The 20,695-nt window shown below is 49.7% G+C and overlaps 1 protein-coding gene across 5 annotated transcripts in view; it reads right to left on the reverse strand.

Moving 5' to 3' along the window:
• Positions 1-326: 326 nt before the first annotated feature.
• Positions 327-20,695, reverse strand: part of GRAMD1A (GRAM domain containing 1A) — a 48,956-nt gene continuing 28,587 nt past the window's right edge. For all 5 annotated transcript variants that reach the window (XM_035117731.3, XM_035117730.3, XM_035117732.3 and 2 more), the window contains 11 exons: positions 20,075-20,228; positions 18,286-18,481; positions 17,699-17,842; positions 16,644-16,762; positions 13,201-13,343; positions 10,171-10,274; positions 9,252-9,437; positions 9,025-9,112; positions 3,765-3,872; positions 3,342-3,462; positions 327-2,063 (listed from right to left, as the gene is read on the reverse strand). In XM_035117731.3, coding sequence (XP_034973622.2) covers positions 1,995-2,063; positions 3,342-3,462; positions 3,765-3,872; positions 9,025-9,112; positions 9,252-9,437; positions 10,171-10,274; positions 13,201-13,343; positions 16,644-16,762; positions 17,699-17,842; positions 18,286-18,481; positions 20,075-20,228 — 1,432 coding nt within the window. In that variant the 3' untranslated portion in view covers positions 327-1,994. The remainder of the gene's footprint in view (positions 2,064-3,341; positions 3,463-3,764; positions 3,873-9,024; positions 9,113-9,251; positions 9,438-10,170; positions 10,275-13,200; positions 13,344-16,643; positions 16,763-17,698; positions 17,843-18,285; positions 18,482-20,074; positions 20,229-20,695) is intronic.

Below are 20,695 nucleotides of genomic sequence, written 5' to 3' on the forward strand. Positions count from 1 at the left end.
ACCTCCTCAATGGAACAACAGTTTTTGTTATCCTTCGCCAGGATCTATTGGAATTGAGCGTGAACATAACCGCCCCACCCCACAACCTCATGTTAACCACGAAAGCAGATTTTCTTCAGCCCTCCTGCTATGGCTGCTGCAAGGGATCGCCTGCTTTCCGGACCTCTGCAACTCCCCAATGCCACAAAGAATCAGGCCCAGCCTGGCCCTTTGTGACTTATGCTCCTACAACATGGATCACTCAAGCTCCCTAGTGACAAGAGGTGGAGGAGACACTGTAGAAGATCACACACTTTAAAAACACTCCCCGTATACACACAGAAAGATTCCGATCCACGGTCTTTATTCCGCTCCCTAATAAATAAGCCCCAGCACCTCTGTGGAACCTTGAACACAAAGGATCGTTAACACTGAACACAGCTACAAAACGGGGGGGGGGAGCCCCCTCGCCACAACCTTGGTGAGGGGGAAAGAAGGGAGAAAAGGGGTCAGAAACCTGGGCCTTCCAAGGTTTTGAGTCAGGAGTGGAGAACATAGGGCTGGCAGACACACACCCCTCCCCAGGAGGGGGTGGATTTCAAGATGAGAAACCCCCTCAGGCAGTATTTGAAGGGCACCTGGGGCCCTGACTGGCAGTGCAACCTCATTTTAAAGTGACAGTACAGCTAGGCCTTGGCAAAGCCCATTTGTTGCCTGGGAGACGGGCCTAGGAGGAATCGGGCAAAGGAGTCCTGGAGTCTAGGAGCATGGTGCTGCCCACATGGGAGTAAAAAAATAAACATAAAACCCAGGAGCCCCGACTCTGTGGCCACTGTGCTGCACTCATTCAGATTGCTCTCCTCTCAAAAAAAAACAACAAAGAAAAGCTGAGTTTGGCATTTTCGTTGCGGCAAATAACGGATTAGGGCAGCTGGCGCAGCAGAAACCTCCCAAGGCCAGAAAGCTTTCGGCGTAGACTGGGGTACTCCTGGGCTCTCTGCCCACCCCCACCCTAGTGATGGAAATCCAAAAGTGGGATTACTGGTGGGTTTGACCCAGCTGCTTCCCCAGGTGCCTTTGGCTCCCTTGCCTGGGCGTGCTCTTAAGTCAGGGATGGGGAACCTGTGGCCCACCAGATATTGTTGGACTCCAATTCCCATCTGCCCCAGCCACCATGACCAGCAGTCAGAGATGATGGGTGCTGTAGTCCGTCAACCTCTGGAGGGCCATCCCTGCTCTAGGTTAACTCTCACATGGGCAAGGGGCACAGAATCCCCTCACGGGTCTCAGAAGCTCTCCAACTTCTGTAAATCAGATTTCTGGCCGCATAATGTTCAGGGCCATGCCTACCCTTTCCCCCTTCTGTCAGAGGTAATGTTGTCGAGAAGATCCCTTTAATAAAACAATCGGGCTCGCCAAAGGATGGAAACAGGAGGAGAGGGAGCAAGGAAGGATTCAATACGGACTCTTGGTTTCCCATCTCTCAACCACTTGTGTGTGTGTGAGAGAGAAGGAAATCACAGATCGATTGCCCTCAACATGGAGGAAGAAAGCGGGTCCTTGCTGTCCCAGCTGTTAGGTGAAATCTCAACACAAGAGATATAGGCACCGCCATCTGCCCTCTAAAGTTCCCAGTCACACACACTCCGAACAACAGCCGGAAAGAAAGTAAAGAAAGGATGCTGGAGCAGCAGAAGTCAAAAGCTCTCTGGGGTCCTGTGAGGAATATAAATAGCACTTAAAGGGGGAGGGGATAAAATGAAGTCACTGCAGAGACCCTCAGAGAGAAAAAGAGAAAAGGAAGATGCTCCGGGAGAAACATCCCGAAGCAGGAAAGTGGTGGTGGTTGAATCCATCCCTGCGAGTGGCACTCTTGAGGCTAAGGTCCAGCTGTTGGTCTGGCGAGGAGTAGAATGTCCTCCCCTCGGACGCACACCGGCCACGGGAGGTGGGTGCCACCGATCCAGCAGCAGTTTCTGAGCAACATCCTTGGGAGAGAGGGAGCGCTGGGGGTTTCACTCCGGCTCCAAGGGGGGCTCAGCCACCGTGATGCCCTGGTGCAGCTTCTCAAGGGAGATTTTCATCTGGAGGGAAGAGGACAGCGTTAGCCCTCCCTGGAGGCAGTCGAGGAAGGAGCAGTCGTCATTAGCAATGAGGCCCAGGAGTGGTTTTATTCTCAGAGCCTGTGGTAGCCGCAGGGTCTCTTTCCCAAACCCCATCTGTTGTGGTGCAAACAACAGCTTCAAAGAGAGGGATTACAACGGGGAAAATGGCTTTGCGGACGGCAAAGTTTAGGAAACCAACTCTGTCTCAGCACCATGATTCGAATCCTCCCCCCTTCACCTCGCATCTCCTTAAGGCTGAAGGGGGAAGAGAAACACAAAGAAACTCCGGGGTTTGTGAAGATTGAGAAAAGAAAGCCCAGCACAAATATTCCTGCCTTTGCGCTGAAAAGGACTCAGTCCTTTGTGCATCCCAATGCAATCATTTGCAAAGGATTTGTGTTTTTCAAATGCTCCAAGCATGCAGAAAACACCACTGCCGGAGATTCCCCTGCTGACTCCAGGGCAGGAGAAAGGGAGCTGGCAGCCCAGATCCATCTGCCATCCAAAGAAATGAATAGGACTAGATACCCCCCAACACCCTCCGTGGAAAAATGGTGCTATTGCCATTAACTTCCACTGGGTAGGGCTGCCTCGGATCAAACTTTGGGATGTAACATCACTGAAGCAGTCAAATGCAACATTTCCTGTTTGGCCAGTGGACACATGGGAATGTTGCTCCAGCCAGGAGGACCTCCTGTTGCACCCGGTCTGGAGCATCCTCCCCCTGTGTGTGACCAGGTAGATGGGCGTGACCCTAGCAGACCTACCTTCCCTTTTTCGCCTTCTCACCATTTTGCCTTTTGCTGTCTGCTGGCTCTCAGCCAACAGTGCATGGGCTCATCCCTCACAGAGGATTAACCCACACTTTTCTCTGTAACTGTAACTACAAGATAAAGGCTGCCTTCAGGACCATACTGTGAACTGAACGTAAGTAAACCTTATCATTACTTTTAAAGGAAGACTGTTGTGTCATTGTTGTTTTTAAGAGGAAAACTAAAAGGGATTTACCAGGAACAATCCAATGTGGACAAGCCAGACTGGATTGTGTAACTCAAATGATTCTCACGAATCCATCAACTAGCTTCCTGCAATGTAGAAGGGAATGTGCTCTGCTACTAGCTCGCTAGCGTGAGTGAGGAAGGATAAAATTTAATCAATATATCCTCCCCTACTATCCACAACATTCCCACACAAAGAAGGGTGTTCACATTAGCTCCCCATTAGCGCCCTCGTGACACCCCAAGCTGCAAACCTCACCTCATCTAGAAGCTCCACAGAGGCCTTGAGGATCTGCTTCCACTTCTGAACCTCCACACTGTGAAACCGCTTCTGCAGCTCCAGGATCTCGGCCCATTCAGATGCTGTCTGTGGTAGCTTTCTACCAGGGAGGAAAGAGAGAGCGTACTCTTAGCTGCGATCAACAGGGAAATGTCTTCAAAGCCCCCCTCATCTCCATGCCTTATGAGCTCCTCCATAGTGCTATTGCTCCTACCCCAGACCAGTTCCACAAGGCCTCTGTATTCTTAAATGCAGCCCACTTTCCCCTCTCCCCTCCCTTCTAACTGAATGTTGCCAACGCATTTAATTTTAACAAACAACGGGGCCCGAATCCGTCATTTCGGATCATGAAGGTAAAACAGAAAAAGGTCACGTTCTCCCACTTCTCTCCTGGTTCCTTACCCGCTGGAGAGTGCATAGGCCTGCCATGATTCAAAGGTCCGGGCTGTGTGCTCCAGAGACCAGAGCCTGTAGAACAGCATCATGTTCAGGATAACCAAGACCACAAGGCTGGAGAGAGAAAGAGAGAAATGGCTTGGAAGAAGAAGAGACCACTTGGGCCAAGCTCTTGCCGAAGCAGCGAACCTGTGCCTGCTTCGAACCACTTCAGCCTCTACATTTAAAAGACAAAGTAGAAATTTATAATGTCAAAGAGAAGCATTATCAGCCAGCTTCTCCCTGACATGCTACTCTTCTGCATGAAGGGGATCTATCTACTTGTCTATATAACATACATATTCAACTATGGGCTTATCCACTTCCTCTTGTCCCACTGTCCCCCGTCCGCCCCAGGGAAAACAGCTCTTTAGCGCTCAATCGAAGCAAAAATGATGTTTGCTCTGATTTAGCACTAAAGGGTGGATTTCCCCTTGGAAAGGAGTGGGCCATGAGGAAAACCGCTCAGACCCATGCCCAGAAAGTGTGAGTCAAGCAGGGCAAGTGGAAGTGTGGATGAGCCCCTGTGTTTTACTCAAGAGTGGACCACTGAAATCAATGGACCCAGCCTAGTCATGTTCATTGATTATGATGGGTCTATTCTGAGAAGGTCTAGCAACAGAAACAGCTCGGTGGGCGGTATCCAACAAAGCAGTTCCGCGAGTGCAAGGTCTTCTGGCTGCACAGTGGAACTTCCTATTGCCCTCCCCTCCAGGAGCATGCCCTAAATCTATTCTCAAGTTTCCCCCCAATCCTCCAGAGCATATCTGGGGAAGATGCAGGGGGTGCAAGAGAGGAAGTTCTGTTGTGCAAATAGAAATCCTTGAGCTATCCTTGTTAGATACCGTTAGAGGCAGTCGACAAAGTGCCCTCCAGATGTCATCAGTCCCATCCAGCCTGGTTAATGTTCAGCGGTGATGGGCGTTAGAATATCCTGGCGGGTGCGGACCATGTTAGCATTCGGCCAGGTGACACGCATACTCTCAAAACAGGTTTTCCACTTCGCCCAGAGGTTTTCTAGGCCATAGAAAACACCCCTGTCCTGTGGGTCCCCCTGTCTAGTTATTATTGACTTACAAGGTGTTAGGAGCAAGGGGAAAGAAAGTCTTGCTCCTTGTACCGTGTTTCTCATATTATAAGTCATGTCTTATATATTTTTTTACTCAAGAAAATAAGCCTATGGCTTATTTTCGGGGGCGTCTTATTTTTTGCCGAGCCCCGACTGAGCGGGAGCTGGCAAAGGCAGCAGCCCGCCGCCGGCTTGGAGCTCGAGCCGGCAAAGGCAGCAGCGGCGCTTTGCCGAGCTCCACCGAATCGGGTGAGAATTGCGTTCGTACCCCTGCCTTGCAGCCTCCGACCCTTCACCCAGGGCGTTCACACGTGCATCCCCACCCCCAACCCGCGTCCTCGTCTACCGGTACCTGAAAGCTGCGCACGCGGCATTCCAGCACAAAGCCGCCAGCCAGCGTCGGAAGAGGAGAAGGAGGTGCCACCGAGAAACCCAGAAAGGGGAGGCGCAGCGGGAAGGAGGAGGAGACCGGCGGGGAGGGATCCGGAAAGTTGCGAGCGACTTCCTGCTCCCCCCCCAACGGAGCGAAAACCAGCAAAGGCAGCAGCCCGTCGCCGGCTTGGAGCTCAGCAAAGCGCCGCTGCTGCCTTTGCCGGCTCGAGCTCCAAGCCGGCGGCGGGCTGCTGCCTTTGCCAGCTCCCGCTCAGTCGGGGCTCGGCAAAGCGCGCACTGCTGCCCTTGCTGGGTCCCGCTGGGTCGGGACTTGGCGCGGCGTGCCCTGCCATACCGTACCAGCATGTCTTATTTTCGGGGTATGCCTTATATTTCGCCAGGTCTGGAAAATCCTGCCATGCCTTATTTTTTAGGGATGCCTTAAAATATGAGAAACACGGTATCAGGCCAGGCTATTTGTCCATCTGGCCTAAAATTGTCTGTGGACTGGCAAGGTCTCAAGCAGAGACTTTTCACATCGCCTGCTTCTTTTTGCTTGCAATAGCACAGGCAGAACCTGGGAACTTCACTGAGCATGTGTTTTGTAAAGCACATGTGCTCTGCCATAGAACTATAGCTCTTCTCCGTGTGTTTTAACTTTCTGGAGCTATCCATGCATGTACCAGGCGCTTCCGGCTCGACCGCGGAGCTATGGCCCCTCCCCAGCTCCTTTAGCCATTTTGCAAAGAAGAGGACCTGAGTTCAGGCCCTGCAATATTGCTAAGTTACATTTGGCTCTAAGAACACACAACCCTTTACAGCTTCCCCGCTCAGAGCATTAAAAATACAAGGCATGAGTGCCTATTAGCGTATGCTACGCCGAGTGGATGATGCCGGCATCTGACATCTCTCTTTGGGAAATCAATAGCATGTAGCTCATTAGAGCACAGTATTTAAAGAAAGTAAATGCAGGGATTCAACACAGATGCTGGTGAGGGTGGTTGAGACAGGGCATGGGTCTGCGCCATTTAGCTTAAGTGGTAGCAAGCATTCTCCCCCTCTCCCCCTTGTTAGGAACACAGCCTGATGCGATAAGAGACAATAGTCTGTGATGATCCCTCCAGGTTAGTTTTTAAGTGATCAAGTGGAGGCTGCAGCGGTAATATCGAAAACGTACAGACCAGTTGCAAATGCAGTATATGAACTCTGCCTGAGCTGAAGGACAGCAATAGACAACAAGACTTGATCCCTGTGTAATCCATGATTTTGCACATTTTTTTATATTGGATGCAAAATTCAGCATGCCAGTAGTTTTCTTTCTCTTTTTCTTGCTTTCTTTTGCATTCTCTTTGTTCGATTTTATTTCTTTTGCGTTATCTCTCACTTTCTTACTTTCTCTCTTGCATTCTCTTTCGCATTCTTTCACACTATTTTCTTTCTCTTTTGCTTTCTCTTTCACATTTGCTTGCATTATCGCCTTCTCTCTTTCGCATTTTTCTCTTTCAGATTTCTTTCTTTTGCATTCTCTCTTTCACATCCTTTTTCTTTCGCAGTCTCTCTTTTCTTTCTCCCTCTTTCACATTCTTTTCCCCTCACATTTTCACTTGTTCTCTCTCTCTCTGAAAATCCCTGGCTCACAGATTAAGCTTTGAGCATGTGAAGGCAGAGATGGGTCAGAAGCCACAAGGAAGAGAGAAGAGACGGGCGAAGCAGGCCACGCAGCCGTTAGGGGACACAACTTTGGGGTGTCATGAAGCACTTTGTTCCTTGCCATAACTGCCAGGCGCAGGCAAAGATAAGGAAGCAGTATGCAAATTCATATAACGTAGCCAGGGTAAAGAACTCAGGCTATCCGTCTATGGATCATTATTTTCCTTTTGCTTTGCTTTTAATTCAGATAAAAACCCTGAGTACAAGACAACCAGTAAGGGGGAAAGGGCAAGCAGGGGAGGGTGCAGGGAGAAAGTGGAGGACAAAAGGAGTGGAGGAAGGAATGCACAGACGAGTGGAGGATGACAAACAGGCTCAGGGACAGGGAGCCAGAGGAGATGGTTGTGGCAGCAGGGAGGAGGGTGGCAAAGAGCATAAGCGGGGAGGTGGTGGGATGTTATCTGTCAGCATCCAAGGCAAGGGATGGTGTTTGTGAGTCAACAGCAGGGTCAGTGCAGGATGGGGTTCAGGTTAGGGGCAAGGTCCAAAGGGGGCCCAAGGCAGAAGCACAGTTGGGGGAGTGAGACTGGCATACGATACCTCACACAGATCCTGTGCGGAGGCAGAGGTGGAAGAAGGAAAGAAAGAGACGTGTGACGCTTTGCTCGTGCTTCCGGCCCGGGGGAAAAACCAAAACAAGCAGGGGATCCTATCCTGAGTCTCTCTCTCTCTCTCTCTCCCCTCTCCCAAATGCTCACCATTACTATTAAACAAGCAAGGCTGCTGACCCTGCTCTTGTGTCTTTCTCACGGCAGAACAACACACAGAAATGGAAGGGAGGGCGAGGTTAAAGAGACGCAGGAAGCTGACTGCTACCAGGAGAAGATCATGTGTCGATCTCTCATCCAGTACTGGCTGCTCATAAGAGGCTGCCACTCTCTGGGGTCTCAGGCACAGTGTCTTCCAGGGGCCAATCTGCATGCAAAGTGTGTGCTCCGCCCCTAAACCAAGGCCCCTCCCCTTACCCAGCACAAAGAGAGAAAGTGGTGAGCGAAAACCTTTGCTTCATACACTTCGAGACATTGGGCTGGATGTGCACGATGCAATAAACATGGCAACCGTGGGTTGTGGGCTGGTGCTGACCTTTAAAGCCCTAAATGGCCTCGGCCCAGTATACCTCAAGGAGCATCTCCATCCCCATTGTTCAGCCCAGACATTGAGGTCCAGCTCCGAGGGCCTTCTCAGTAGTGGTGCCCTCCCATCAGATTTCAAACATCAAAAGCTACACAACTTTCTGAAGGCATCTGAAGGCAGCCCTGTATCAGGAAGTTTTAAATGTTTGATGTTTTACTGTGGCTTTATAATTTGTTGGGAGCTGCTGGGGCAACCCAGTCATATGGGCGGCATGCTGCTACTACTATTATTACAGTGGAACCTTGGTTTTCGAGCGCCTCGGAAGCCGAATGTTTTGGTTTTCAAATGCTGAAAACCCAGAAATGAATGCTTCCGTTTTCGAACGCGCCTCGGAAGTTGAACGGCTTCCAAGACATATTTCTCCATTTTCTCCATTGAGCTTGCAGCCAGCCCTTTGCGCCTCAGTTGTCGAACGTTTCAGAAGTCGAACGGTCCTCTGGAATGGATTACGTTTGACAGCCAAGGTTCCACTGTAATATTGTTATTGTTATTATTATTATTATTACTACTACTACTACTACTAATTCCTATGCTTGTCCTACTCAAGAACAGGTTGTGCTCTTACTTTGCCTCCCAATCCAGCTCACGTCTACACTGCACATTTAAAGCACTCTTATGCCACATCAGCGGTCATGACTCCCCCCCCCCACCAGCTTCCTAGCTGGTTGAGAGTGCTGGGAATCATAGCCTTGCAAGGGGTTTCCTAATAGCTCTCAGCACACTTAAACTACAGTTCCCAGGACCTTGCGGGGTCAAGACTATTAAAATGGTGCTAGGGCATTTTCAGGTATGGTGCGCGGGTGCCTTGCTAGGAGATGAGCCCCATTGAACAGTGGGACTCACCTCTGAGTAAACCTGCCTGGGGCAGCGCCAGCTCCTAAGAGGCTCTAGACCCAGCCCCAACCCCCCTCTCCCCATTTCCCAAGCCAGCAGCTGCCTTACACCAAGCTGATGATGAGAATCACGGTGGAGACGGTCTGGCCTTGCCCTTGTTCCGACAGCTGCTCCGAGAGCCGAGAGGTCAGGCTGCCTGCAGGGGAGATGAAGGCCCGCAGGTCAAGGGCTATTGCAAGCATCAGGCCCTGCGGATCCAGGGAGACAGCCCAGTGTGGAAGGGGAGGGGACAGGCTGGACCCTGGCCTGCTGCCTTCCATGCGAGGGGGGCCTACCTGAGGGACGGATGGTGCGGGCTGCCCCCTCACCGTCAGGCAACGTGGGGAGCGGGGGCTCGACGTGGGGGGCTCTCCAGCTCAGGGTACGCTTCCGGCGGCGTAGGCCGGACAGGAGCCCCCGCGGCTCCTTGCCATGGCAGCTCTCTTCCAGCAGGGCCTTCTCTGCCTGCACCAGCGCCAGCTCTGCAACAGAGGGAGTGGGAGGGGAGGCTGAAAGCTCCATAGCAGTCTCCCAGGGGAGGCTGGTCCTGCCCTGCCCTGCCAACCTCTGTCAGCCCTCTGCCAATACTCCACCTGCCTGCCTTTTTAACTACAGGGCCTTCTCGGTAGTGGCGCCTGCCCTGCGGAACACCTTCCCATCAGATGTCAAGGAGATAAATAGCTATACGACTTTTAGAAGACATCTGAAGGCAGCCTTCTATAGGGACATTTTAACCGTCGGATGTTTGTTTTCATATCTGTTGGAAACTACCCAGAGTGGCTGGGACAACCCAGTCAGGTGGACAGGGTGTAACAACAACAACAACAACAACCAGCCCTGGGCCCTGGCTGTCAGCTCCCTTCTCCTTAGTCTCAGTTTTGCCTTTGTAGGATTCAGCAAGGAGGATAGGCACAAAACTAGCATTAGCTATCTCTGCCCGTCATTGACTCTGGCGCCACCTACTGTTGGGCTCCCTGCCTCCCACCCTACCAGTCCCAATGAGCACCAGCTACCACTGCTTTCTCCTCCAGAGCATGAATACCCCCCACATGTCCACAGATAAAGCAGCCCAGCCCCAGGGCCACTGAAACCACAGGGCGCTATGATCCTCCACATGGGACAAAGCAGGGGGCAATCCCATCCCCTGAGGCCCCTGGCGGCACTGCTCTGTGCTCAGGTTTCTGGAGTGCAGCTCTGCCCTTTTGCTTCCCATACCCAAGTGCTGAAAGTATTCTTCTACGCCGCTCCAGGCGTTTTTCTCAATGAGCGTTTTCACCAGGTTCCATGGCTGCTTCCGGTACCGGATCTCAGAGGAGACTCTGCGAAAAAAGGAAATAAACGCTTCTGATGAAGCGGCCTGTGGCCTGTGAAAGCTCACTCCACAGACTCTATGGAAGTATTCAAGCAGAGGCTAGACAGCCATCTGCCGGGAATGCTGTTATTATATTCTTAGTTGGACTGAACAGGGGGGTTAGACTACTCTGAGGTTCCCTCCAACTCTGTGACTGTATGGTGCCATGATAAACGCTCCTATGGCAGGGATGGGAAACCTGTAGCTCTTCAAGTGTTGCCCCGCCAGCCTCAGCTGGCATGATCAAAGTACAGTGGTACCTTGGTTCTCAAACTTAATCTGTTCCAGAAGTCCATTCCAAAACCAAGGCATGCTTTCCCATAGAAAGTAATGCAAAATGGATTAATGCTTTCCAGACATTTAAAAACAACCCCTAAAACAGCAATTTAATATGATTTTTACTATCTAACAAGACCATTTCTGGGTTAGGGTAAGGGTTAATTTTAGGACTGGGTTAGTGTTAGGCTGATCAGAAGGTCGGCGGTTTGAATCCCTGCAACGGGGTGAGCTCCCATTGCTCGGTCCCAGCTCCTGCCCACCTAGCAGTTTGAAAGCACACCAAAGTGCAAGTAGATAAATAGGGACCGCTCCGGCGGGAAGGTAAACGGCGTTTTCGTGCACTGCTCTGGTTCGCCAGAAGCAGCTTTGTCATGCTGGCCACATGACCCGGAAGCTGTCTGCGGACAAATGCTGGCTCCCTTGGCCTATAGAGCGAGATGAGCGCCGCAACCCCAGAGTTGGACACGACTGGACCTGATGGTCAGGGGCCCCTTTACCTTAGTGTTAGGATAAGGATTGGAATTAGGGTTAGGGTCGGTGTTGTTTTATGTTTTCTCGTGGTTTTGATTCATTTGCGTTTGGTTTACTTTTTTCAATTTGTTGTGTTGCTGCTTCCTCGTGAGTTGCAAGTTTGTTGGCTTTGTGGTTTTCTGGATAGTTTCAGTTTCAATTCTGAATGCCAAATGGGGAGCACAAAGCCTCCGCTCCCCAGCTGAGAGATCCCTGCCCCGCTCCTGCTTGCGCGGGGAGTAGGAGCTGGATCAGGGCTGCTCACCTAGAGAGGTGCAGGCTCCCTCACACTTTTCCACTGAGGGTTGCGTGGCCGCGTTCACCTCAATAGAGAAGTTCAAAGGAGCATCGCGTGGCAATGCGGAGACAGCCTGACAGCTGCCTCAGCAGCTGTTTAGGGGCTCTCAAATGCAGCTGCTGGGCTGCCTCCACCTTTGCCACCCCAGCAACTATTCCGCCTGGCTGCCTTCAGGTGGTGCAGGAGCTCTGGTGCTGAGGTGGGGGCTCCTTTAAACTTCTCCCCTCAAGGGAGGGGACCAGCCGTGAACCCCTCAATGGAAAGTGTGGAGGATCCTGCACCTCCCCGGCTGAGCAGCCTCGATTCAGCTCCTACTCCCATGCAAGCAGGAGCAGGGGCACTCAAAACGGAAGTGTGGCACTGAAAAAGGAAGTGTAACACTCAAAATGAACAGTTTGGATTCCGAAAAAAAGTTCGCAAACCCGAACACCTACTTCTGGGTTTGTAGCGTTTGAATTCCAAGTTGTTCGTGAACTAAGCTGCTCAAAAACTGAGGTACCACTGTACTGTTTTCGGGGGGCAGGTAGGAGGGGAGGACTCTCTGGTCCTGAATGGGGTAACTGTGTCCCTGAAGGACCAGGTACACAGCCTGGGAGTCATTTTGGACTCAGAGCTGTCCATGGAGGTGCAGGTCAATTCTGCGTCCAGGGCGGCTGTCTCCCAGCTCCATCTGGTACACCGGCTGAGACCCTACCTGCCCGCAGACTGTCTCGCCAGAGTGGTGCATGCTCTAGTTATCTCCCGCTTGGACTGCTGCAATGTGCTCTATGTGGGGCTACCGTTGAAGGTGACCAGGAAACTAAAATTAATCCAGAATGCAGCAGCTAGACTGGTGACTGGGAGTGGCCTGAAAGACACCGGTCCTGAAAGACCTACATTGGCTCCCAGTATGTTTCCGAGCACAATTCAATGTGTTGGTGCTGACCTTTAAAGCCCTAAACAGCCTCGGCCTAATATACCTGATGGAGCATCTCCACCCCCATCCTTCAGCCCAGACACTGAGGTCTAGCTCCGAGGGCCTTCTGGCGGTTCCCTCACTGCAAGAAGTGAGGTTACAGGGAACCAGGCACAGGGCCTTCTCGGTAGTGGCGCCCGCCCTGTGGAACGCTCTCCCACCAGATGTCAAGGAAATAAAAAACTATCTGACTTTTAGAAGACATCTGAAAGCAGTCCTGTTTAGGGAAGTTTTTAATGTTTGATGTTTTATCGTGTTTTTAATACAGTGGTGCCTCACTTAACGAATGCCCTGCTTAACTAAATTTCCGCTTAACAAAAGGATTTTTCGAGCGGAGGTTGCCTCGCTAGACGAATTCGTTTTATGAAAAATCCGTCTAGTGAATCACGGTTTCCCATAGGAATGCATTGAAATTCAATTAATGCGTTCCCATGGGCAAAAAAAATTTCAAAAAAAATTCAATGCATTCCTATGGGATTCGCTAGACGCATTTTTCGTTATAAGAAAAGACCCGTGGAACGAATTAAATTCGTCTAGCAAGGCACCACTGTATTCTGTTGGGAGCTGCCCAGAGTGGCTGGGGAAACTCAGCCAGATGGGCCGGGTATAAATATATAAATATATAAATATATTATTATTACCACTACTACTACTACTATTATTATTATTATTATTATTATTATTGGTTGGGGATGTTGAGAGCTGACCTGGAGGACCACAGGTTTCCCACCCCTGTTTTATGGTGCTATGGGATTCTCGCTGGTTTTGCCTCGAGAGATAAACTGGGTCAACATGCCAGGAGGAGAGGAAACCAGGCCTGAAGCTGTGGGGACAAGGGGGAGGAACCAGTACCTGAGTCGGGCCTTGCTCTTGGCCACGGCAGTAATACAGTATCGATGCGCTGTGTAGAAGTAGTCCTGGTACGGGATCCCCTGTGTGATCACTTCCGAGTCAACAACACAGCCCCCGCTTTTGGAGCTGGTACGGAACAGAGTCTGGCCGTCGAGCGAGAAAGGGGAGAAGAGAGACCTGTGAGTTCCACAGCCATGTGCACATTTTACAGAAGGGCAGTCACCTTAACTTGCTTGCAGCAAACTTAGCAAAGTTTTGTGGCACTTTCAAAGCTTAAAAAAATTATTACAGCATAATATTCCATGGACTAATGCGCATACACATATACATCTATATCTATATATCTCAACACCCACAGCATACATTTAAAGCACATTAACATGCATAAAGCACATGGTTTCCCCCAAATAATCCTGGGTATTGTAGTTTGTTAAGGATGCTGGGATTTGTAGCTCTGTGAGGGGTAAACTACAGTTCCCAGGGTTCTTTGGCGGAAGCAATGTGCTTGAAATGTATGCTGCCGATGTGACTATATGTAGGTTTAGATGCATACATATTGTGCTACAAGGGGGGTAGTAAGCAGTGACAGCACAGGAAATTAAACTGAAGAGGTACAGAGAGTGACGATTCAGAACTATGCAAGGTAAGCCCGGTGACCCTTTACGACAGCAGCAACAGGTGGTAAAACAATGAACTTGGCAAAGAGAGTTAACCGAAATCTGTAGTGAGAAGGAAGGCCGTTCTCTCTATTCAGAACCAAATGCACCAAGGAGAACTGATCAATGAACTGTGGGCAGGGCCAGCCAACCCATGAGGCAAGCAAGGTGAGGCAACCACGGCAGGCGGCAGGATCCTCAGAGGCAGCAGATCCAAGGAGTGCATCACCCGCTGCGGCTGCTGTGGCAACAACCGTTGTTGCCTCTACAGCAGCCTTTTGGCAAACGGGAGGCATTGGTGGTGCCCTCCCACCCTTGTTCCAGGCGTGGATCTTTATTCCTCCCTTATTCCTGATGTACATCTTCACTCGCCCCTTCTTTCCTGGCCAGGAGGTGGGGACGCCATTTTGTGGTTTGCCTCGGGTGTCAAAATGCCTTGGGCCGGCCCTGACTGTGGAGACAAGCACAGGGCGCAAATCGCCCTGCGCAAAGATCACCACGAACCTGACTTCAGAAATGACAATATTTCTACAGCCAGCAGGGGAACATTTCAGTTTATCTGGACAGTCTGCTGCTGACCTTGACTTAGCCACACTCAAGTCAAATAATTTGAAAGGGAAGCTCTGGTGCAAAACTGCTGAGCTACAATTCATCAAGGAGTCCGACTCTTCATTTTGGTCTGAATAGAGGCAATGGCTTTCTTTCCGATATAGATTAACTCAGATTGCCAAATGGGATTGTTTTATCACCCATCATCTCTGGTGCAAAGGGTAACCTTGTTTATCTTGAATTTCACTATCTGTACTTTTTGCATTTTACTTCCCTCGGTACAGAATCGCAACTTATGCCTGGGATCGGTTCCGAGGGTTATGTGTACGGTCATCCCCTCCCTTATGCGTGACTGGACCGTGCGCATGTGCAGTGTCAGGAAAGAATTAAATAATTCAATTTAAACCCAGAAATGGTGGGAGAGAGCTGGAGTGTCCTCGTGAGGAGACCCTCCCTGGAGCCTGAAGGAGACGGCAGTGAAGGCGGAGAAAGCCTTGAAGAGACCGGAGGCGCAGTGGGGCTTTGTTTATGCTGCTCAGCCTAGCCGCCTAGCAGCTGAGGTGTGAGGTAGCGCAACAGCCGCAGCCACTTTTCTGTGCATCCTCATGCCTCCTGCTGGCCCCAGAGCTTCAATTCTGGTTGTGGATATTTTTGGATACAGTATTTTTAGTACAAAGAGAGCAGCAGAGAGGGCGTTTAAAGGGTGCTTAGGGGGTGCCCCCAATTTTACGTGATTTCACTTATGCGCACGGGGCCCTGGAACATAACCCCCGTGCTAAGTGGAGGGACACCTGTGTATGTGAAAATCGTTCACAGACAAAGAAAACCTTTAGAGCTGATGTGTGGATAGCCAGTCAGCCTTCTATAAGTTGGCAGGTCAGGAAGTAATTTCTGCTTGGAACGTCCTTTGGCCGGAGGCACGCTGGCTCTCGGAAGTGGTGAGGATCCTCTTGTGAGATCTCATGGGAAGTCAGAGTAGCCACACCACGCCTAAAAGCCACCGTGCTGCTCGCACGGCACACTGGGGGAGGGGGGGGACCTTGCTAGAGAGGAAAGGTGAGGAGCTTAAAAGCTCTTTTTGCATGTCCCTACCAGAGAAGAATGGCAGATCAAGTTGATGGATTGTGCCGAAAATTGCTAAAATGACTGGAAGAATCAGAAATCAGAAACACCCAAATTTTAATATGGGGAAAATTTAGAACTTATCTTAAAGGGCATTGTAAACAGTTAAAATCATTAGGAGGATTGGAATATCACTTGGAGTTTAATGGTGAACTTTGAATACAATGGGGAGGTAAAAGATTTGGATTTTTATAAAAGATGCAGGAGGAATAGAAACCACAAAGGGGAGGGGGGAAGTCCAAGAGATTCCTCGGAATCTTGTTTTTATGTTGTATGTTGGATATGTGACTATAAAACTTTAATCTGGAAAACCAAATAAATAAATTAAAAATAAAAAAGCTCTTTTTGCGCCAGGTAACTCCAAGTGGAAAGGGACACGGGTGGCGCTGTGGGTTAAACCACAGAGCCTAGGGCTTGCCAATCAGAAGGTCGGTGGTTCAAATCCCCACAACAGGGTGAGCTCCCGTTGCTCGGGCCCAGCTCCTGCCAACCTAGCAGTTGGAAAGCACGTCAAAGTGAAAGTAGACAAATAGGTACCGCTACAGCAGGAAGCTAAACGGCGTTTCCGTGTGCTGCTCTGGTTCGCCAGAAGCGGCTTTGTCATGCTGGCCACATGACCTGGAAGCTGTACACCGGCTCCCTCGGCCAATAACGCTAGATGAGTGCTGCAACCCCAGAGTCGGTCACAACTGGACCAAATGGTCAGGGGTCCCTTTACCTTTACCTCCAAGTGGCACGAAAAAAATTTTTGAGCTCTCGGTCTTCCTTCCTTCCAAGGCAAGGCCCACTTGGTGTGCTCTCTGGCTATTACAAGATCTTGCAGGAAATTTCCAGAAGCCAAGCAGGCCTTGCCCGGGACTTCAGACATTTCCCCTCAACCAGACTGCCTTCAACCACGTATGGTTGAAATCATGCAAGTCAAATGCACATAATGTGTAGGTTCACTGTACTTACTATCCCCACCCCCCACCCCGCTCTTTATTTAGTCAACGGATCTGTGGAAGCAATTGCTGAAAGGCTTTCTGAAATCCAGTCAGCTCGGTATAAAAAGCGCACGCTTCCCTCCCAGTCTTCTTTTTTTTTAAAGAAGAAGAAGCAGCTTTTGCACACCCACACCTGAGTTTCCACTACAGCTGCAGCCTTGGGGCCCAAAGGGTTGGTGATGGGGATCGTGTAGGAGATCACGCGGCTTTGGTGGCACTTGTTGTCGCCGGTCCACGAAGTCAGCGCCACGTCTGCGGGAGAAAAGGGGACATATCAGGAGGAGGAATTCCTTGGTTATTGTGCTTTTTAAAAAACGGAGTGGGTAGGTGGGGGAAAACAGTATGCGAAAGTTTTAAGATCAATATACAAATCATGCAGTTCTAAGTTTTTTAAGAATTGTTGCTGCCTGCCCTGTAGGTCCTGAAAGACCTACATTGGCTCCCAGTACGTTTCTGAGCACAATTCAAAATGTAGGTGCTGATATTTAAAGCCCTAAACAGCCTTGGCCCAGTATACCTGAAGGAGTGTCTCCACCCCCATCATTCACTGAGGTCCAGCTCCAAGGGCCTTCTGGCTGTTCCTTCACTGTGAGAAGTTACAGGGAACCAGGCAGAGGGCCTTCTCGGTAGTGGCGCCCGCCCTGTGGAACGCCCTCCCATCAGATGTCAAGGAAATAAACAACTACCTGACTTTTAGAAGACATCTGAAGGCAGCCCTGTTTAGGGAAGTTTTTAATGTCTGGTGTTTTATTGTGCTTTTAATTCTGTTGGGAGCCGCCCAGAGTGACTGGGGAAACCCGGCCAGATGGGCAGGGTATAATTATTATTATTATTATTATTATTATTATTATTATTATTATTATTTATTAATTATTCTCAGGACATGGAAGTGGCTCCCAAGGATTCCATTTGGGAACTTTTCCCAGCACTATCTAAGGATGCTGAGGATTGATCCAGAGACCTTCTGTGTGCAAAACAGAGGCTCTGTCACGGAGCTGCGGCCCTCCCTTCTGTAAATTGGGATTGGGGCGAAAAGACAGTGTTGCAAAATGGATTTGGGTCTAAGCGATGCAGAATGACAGAAATTGGCAGCATCCTTTGTTTTGCAGCTTGAAACATCCGCCCAAACCCTGCTCCTGAACAACAAGGGAGGATGTAGCTTTGGAGGCGTCCCCGGGTCCTCCTTACCTGTGAACTTGCGCTGGTCCAAGAAGCCGTGTATGAACTGGGAGTCGCTGAAGAGCATCTGCTGCAGCCTTTCAGCTCCAACATGATAAACAGTGTTGATGAGCAACCGCCCCGGCAGGTCTGAAAAGAAAGCGTCCACCTCGGCTTGAGGGGGAGAAAAGAGTTCAATAACAACAATAATAATAACAACAACAATAATAATTTATTTATACCCTGCCCATCTGGCTGGGTTTCCCCAGCCAGTCTGGGCAGCTCCCAACACCATCATCATCATCATTATCATCATACAATAAAACATCAGCCATTAAAAACTTCCCTAAACAGGGCTGCCTTCAGATGTCTTCTAAAACTCAAGATAGTTGTTTATTTCCTTGACACCTGATGGAAGGGCATTCCACCACTACTGAGAAGGCCCTCTGCCTGGTTGAAGCATAGCAGGGGCACCACTAGGTGCTTAGAAGAGTAAGGGCACGGGGCCAATAACAAAAATTTGCATATTATCTGGTTACGACAATTCACACACACACGGATGCACACCCCACCCCATTTAACAGTTAGAGAGTGCGGGGGGGGGGGGCTGCCCTCACCTTCATCTTGCGTCGAGGAGGAGGAATTGCTCATGTCCGTGGGGAGCTCCTCGCTGGGGAGTGGGTCCCCCTCCAGGGGGGACATTGGCGGCCCTTGTGGCAAATCGTCCCTGGGAGGTTCTGTTGCTGAGGTCACTGTGTGGCTGGAAGAAGCATCCACTTGGCTGTCAGTGTTCTCATCTGGGTCCTCTGCCAGCTGGAAGGAAGTGGATGGGCACAGTTAGCGACACACCTGAGGAGTTTGCTCTCTTTGAGTGGGCAAAAGATTCTCCAAATGTTCTCCGGACATGGGAATATTGGGTGAGTATTTGGCACTGGGCTTCAACACCTAACATCTTTGGGGGGGGAGGGGAGAGACAGCAGCTGATGCCTGGTGGTATTTTGACAGCTTGCATGCAATAGAAGTCAGGATGACATTCAATGGAATTTAGTAAAGCTAAATTTTTGTATAGCTGCAAATCTAACGCAGATCATGGAATCCTACATTCTTTGGGAACCTATCCATCCTTATGTACCCAAAATGGGACTATCTATGCAGAGATATCAGGGGTTGGGGGACACAGGTAAAAGAGGAATGAGCTTGCTCAGTGCTGTAGAACAGCGACTGATGCTGGAGAGTGTGAAAACGGAAAACCAAGGAGGAGTGGAAATGGAATGGAGTACCTTGGAAAAGGGCATGGCTGGCTAGCTTAAATCTAATAGTTCCGATTCCCTACCTCTAATAAAAACTCATGTATCTCCTGTGGAATCCTGACAATCATTTTTCTGTTTCTGTTTTGTTTGTTTTTAAATATTTATCATGACTGCTAACAAGTTTTATTGCAGCACCTGATAAAATGGACTCTAGCCCATGACACAATAAATCTGTTGTCTTTAAGGTGCCACAAAGTTTTTTATGGCGTTTGTTATGACAGACTAACAAAGCTACCTCGTTTGGAAACTTTAGGTGGCACGTGAGCCGTTTTTCTTACAGGCTCAGAGCATATCTAAACTACAAGCACATCACTCTTAAACCAATCTTAGCCTCACGGCTTCATGCTAAAGAATCCCAGGAACTCTAGTTAGCAAGAGCGCTGGCCATTCTCGAGACAAGATCCCTAATTCAGTTTCCTTTTAAGGGGAGGGAATGTGTTCTGAAGTAGTTCAATAGCCTGTCATTTTCCTGAAATGTCTCACGTTATCGGAAAGTAAAATCATAAAACTATTTTAGCAGGAAGTGTTTAGGTATGTCAACTTCGTTTTGAGGGCTCCCTCTGGATGTTATTCTTGGACATTTCCCAGCTCTGTAGGGCTTGACTAAACAACAATTACAGTTACAGAGAGAGAGTCTTTTTGGCCGTGAAAAAAGCAATCTCGCAAAACTGGACTTCTAAAAATACTCCAGATCTTGAAACATTTATCTGTTTTGGCAGCAAGCAGGGAAGGAATGGTTTTATTACATGAGATAAAATCCCTTGATCTGATTTAATTTGCACTTATTTCCTGGACATGTTTTATTTTAATTAGTGGGGAAACTTTCCATGGTCCTCCACTTGCTTCTTCCTACACCTTTACTTGTATTTCAAGCTTCCTCGAGGAACCATTCCTTTGTTGCTTGGGCTACAGCAGAACCCTTGCATGTTGCAGAGCATTCTGGGGGAAGATTCCAGAATGTTCTCTGCTGCTCCAGAGACCAATAGATGGGAAACACAGAGAGGCAGATTTTGGCAAAAAGCTACGAGGAGAGATGTTCAAATGGTGACTCATACAGACTTCAAAAGCCCCTATATCTGAACCCCGCCATCCTTACCGAGGTGGTCCCATCACTACTGCTGGCCAGCGAGTTGATGCTCTGACTGGCGTCCCTTTTGTCCAGGAGGGGGCTGGTGTCCAGCTTGAGGTCTGTGCTGCAGCGGGAAGTCAAGTCGCTCAGGTCAATGACATCCCCAGTCTCTTTGGGGCTTCTGTTGGAAAGAAGAGCCAGGGAAATGTAGAGACAAGGAGGAGGAAGGGTTCAAAAAGAAGCCCTGGACGAGAAAGGCTGGCCTAAAAAAGGGGTCAGAATGCACAAGGGCCCCCACCCATATCCACAATCAACTTAATGGCAAGTTCAGCCATTGGGTGGGGCTGACTCAGCATTCCTGAGCCCGGGTTCGCCAACTTTTTGGGGCCTATGGGCACATTTGCAAACTGGAGGAACTGTTGGGAACACCACACACAAACACAGACTGCAACCTATTCTACTGGAGGGTGTTGCAGTCCAGCAAAGCCCGGAGGGCCACAGATTCCTGGCCTCTGCATTAATGGTGTGTGAATGCTCTCTCTCTCTCTTTTGCCCACACATTTTCTTGGGGGAGAGGGAAGAGACTTTCTCTTACAAGTGAGAATGTGGGCAATGCTCGGACCACACCTTGATTCAAATTTGGTAGGG

Source organism: Zootoca vivipara, chromosome 6 (assembly GCF_965207765.1).
Source record: "Zootoca vivipara chromosome 6, rZooViv2.hap1.1, whole genome shotgun sequence".
NCBI classification, from domain to species: domain Eukaryota; kingdom Metazoa; phylum Chordata; class Lepidosauria; order Squamata; family Lacertidae; genus Zootoca; species Zootoca vivipara.